This window comes from Cyprinodon variegatus, unplaced genomic scaffold (assembly GCF_000732505.1).
Source record: "Cyprinodon variegatus isolate N-32 unplaced genomic scaffold, C_variegatus-1.0 Scaffold1220, whole genome shotgun sequence".
NCBI classification, from domain to species: Eukaryota; Metazoa; Chordata; class Actinopteri; order Cyprinodontiformes; family Cyprinodontidae; genus Cyprinodon; species Cyprinodon variegatus.
In genome coordinates this window covers 105,333-107,886 of record NW_015151673.1, presented here as the reverse complement: position 1 = coordinate 107,886, position 2,554 = coordinate 105,333, and the positions used below count along the sequence as shown (strand labels likewise).

The window sequence follows — 2,554 nt, the reverse complement described above, 5'->3', positions numbered from 1 at the left end:
CGAGACCTTTCAATAGGTCTCGGCAGAGGCCGAGACCTTTCAGAGGCCGAGACCTTTAGAGGCCGATGCCGAGACCTTTCAATAGGTCTCGGCAGAGACCGAGACCTTTCAGAGGCCGAGACCTTTCAATAGGCCTCGGCAGAGGCCGAGACCTTTCAGAGGCCCAGGCCGAGTCCTTTCAATAGGCCGAGGCCGAGACCTTTCAGAGGCCGAGACCTTTCAGAGGCTGAGACCTTTAGAGGCCGAGGCCGAGACCTTTCAATAGGCCTCGGCAGAGACCGAGACCTTTCAGAGGCCGAGACCTTTCAGAGGCCGAGACCTTTCAGAGGCCGAGACCTTTCAATAGGCCTCGGCAGGGACCGAGACCTTTCAGAGGCCGAGGCCGGGATCTTTCAGAGTCATAGACCTTTAGAGGCCGAGACCTTTTTTTAGTCTTGTTTTGGTACTCCTTGGTCTACAGGCTGCGGCCACACAAAGCACAGTTAAAGGACCCAACATCAGGAGACATGTTGATGGTACGACGATGAAAGTTGAAATGAATTTCAACAGTGATTCCAAAGTATTTAAAGTCATCCATACTGCTGTTTATTGATGTCTCTGGTAATATCTGCTTTCATTGAAATTGTTGTTGTGTATTTTGTCTTAGATTCCCTTTTCGTATAGTTCATATGTGCTAATGTCTGGGAGAGTAGGCAGTGCTGAGTAGAGTAGCCTGGTGATGGGAGGAGGCGCCAAAGCAGGCATTGGTACCGACTGGGATCTGGTGAGGTCAGGGCCTCATTCTTCACCTCATTAATGGTGATAAAAGGAGGTTTGATGCTTCGAAAACTGCATGAGAAGATAAAGATAAACTGAAAGGGTTGAATGTTGACGCTGGCAGAGGAGGAGTTTCAGGAAACCAGGAAAAACTGTCTCTGCGTTTCCAGGGCGACAACCTGGACCTGGCCATCACCAAAGAGGAAGTAGTGGTCCTGATAGGGGAGGGGGTGTGTGCTGTGAAGACCCTGACCAAGAACCACCTGTACTGTGAGCCCCCACCTCAGCAGCCCAACTGCAGGAAGTGTGAAGGTTCTGACAACCTGCCAGGATTCACGGTGAGTCCATCCCACTTTGACCCCCCTCCCCCCACATTGCTGTGTGACTAAAGCAGGCTGGTTGTGTTCCAGGTCCAAATGGGCCACCTGAACTTCTCTCTTGGCAAGGTTCAGTATGACAGCCTCAGCCCCCCCACTTTCCCACTGGAGGCCCAGATTGGAGTGGGTGTGGGAGCGTCCATCGTGGCTCTTATCGTCCTCATCATCGTGCTCATCTACAGGTCAGTCCACCCTGGGTTCTGTTTGCACCGTTATGGAGCTACGCTGGTGCCAGTAAGTTTGTCGCTAAAAAATCTGAAAGTAGAAAGAAAAGATTCAGAAAAAAAATCTATGAAACATTTTTAAAATGGAAACAAAAATTTGAAATTTAAAACAAAATTTGAAATTTATAAAAAATGAAGAAAATAGGGACTCAGAAGAAATGAAGTTTTTTTTTTTTAAGTTTTTTTTTCTGTTTCAAGCCACAGGCCCCTCAAAGTGCTGTGGGACCAGATAAGATGGGGGCAATTATTTCTTCTCTGAGGAGCCAGCAGTTTGGAAATTAAAAAGCAAAACAACTTGAATCTTAAACTTTTTTTTTTTTTGCTTACATTTTTTGTCAGTTTAATTTTTTGCTTTTTGTTTTTAATCGTTGTTCTTCATAAACATTTTTTTATAGTTAAAAAAAAGAGCCTTTTCTTTGCCTCCAATTTCTCCATGCAGCGTGAACTGAACAGTCAGCTCTGCCTCCATCTTGATCCAAAATCAAATTCTATTCAGTTTATTTCTATAGCGCCAATTCACATCATGTCATCTCAAGGCACTTTCCAGTTCACCAGATCATACAGCAAATTGGTTCAAAGTTTTCTATCTAAGGAAAACCAGCTGATTGCATCGACTCATTGAGTCTTCAGCAATCTCTCACATTAAGCATGCTTGTAGCGACAGTGGAGAGGAAAAACTCCCTTTGAACAGGAAAAAAATGGTGTAACAACACAACAATAGGCCCGTAAGCAACATTATCTGGGTGGGCCCCATATAAGTACAACACGTGATAAAAGTTCAGGTTACGGTGAGAGTTCCATAAATCAGCCAAGAAGAAGCAATTCTCAGTAGTATATGATCACACGTGGAAAAATGGAACCATTGGTGACAGCACACCACCACATGCTACAGACCTTCCAAGTTCCAAAGAATAATTTCAGGTAGATGCTCATCACCCTACACACACACATGAACACACACACCCTGCCGTAGACAACCGACCCGTGTTTATGTTGGGAAGTTTTTTCCGTTCTTACAGAAGCTCTTCTTTCCTATTTTCTTTACTGGAATCCACTTAAAGGGATAGTACACCCAAAACATGATTAGCCTTCATTTTCTACTCCCCCCATGCTGAACAACACTCTGGAGTACTTTTTTGATATCTCAAATGCATCTGGAGATCTGGGAGGCTTCTTGCTGTCTGCTGACATTCAAAT

The 2,554-nt window shown here is 45.0% G+C and overlaps 1 protein-coding gene across 1 annotated transcript in view; it reads left to right on the top strand.

The window, feature by feature from the left end:
* Positions 1–2,554, top strand: part of LOC107102236 (plexin-B1-like) — a 99,825-nt gene that overhangs the window by 81,231 nt on the left and 16,040 nt on the right. Inside the window, exons 23-24 of the mRNA XM_015401449.1 lie at positions 927–1,094; positions 1,167–1,315. Coding sequence (XP_015256935.1) covers positions 927–1,094; positions 1,167–1,315 — 317 coding nt within the window. The remainder of the gene's footprint in view (positions 1–926; positions 1,095–1,166; positions 1,316–2,554) is intronic.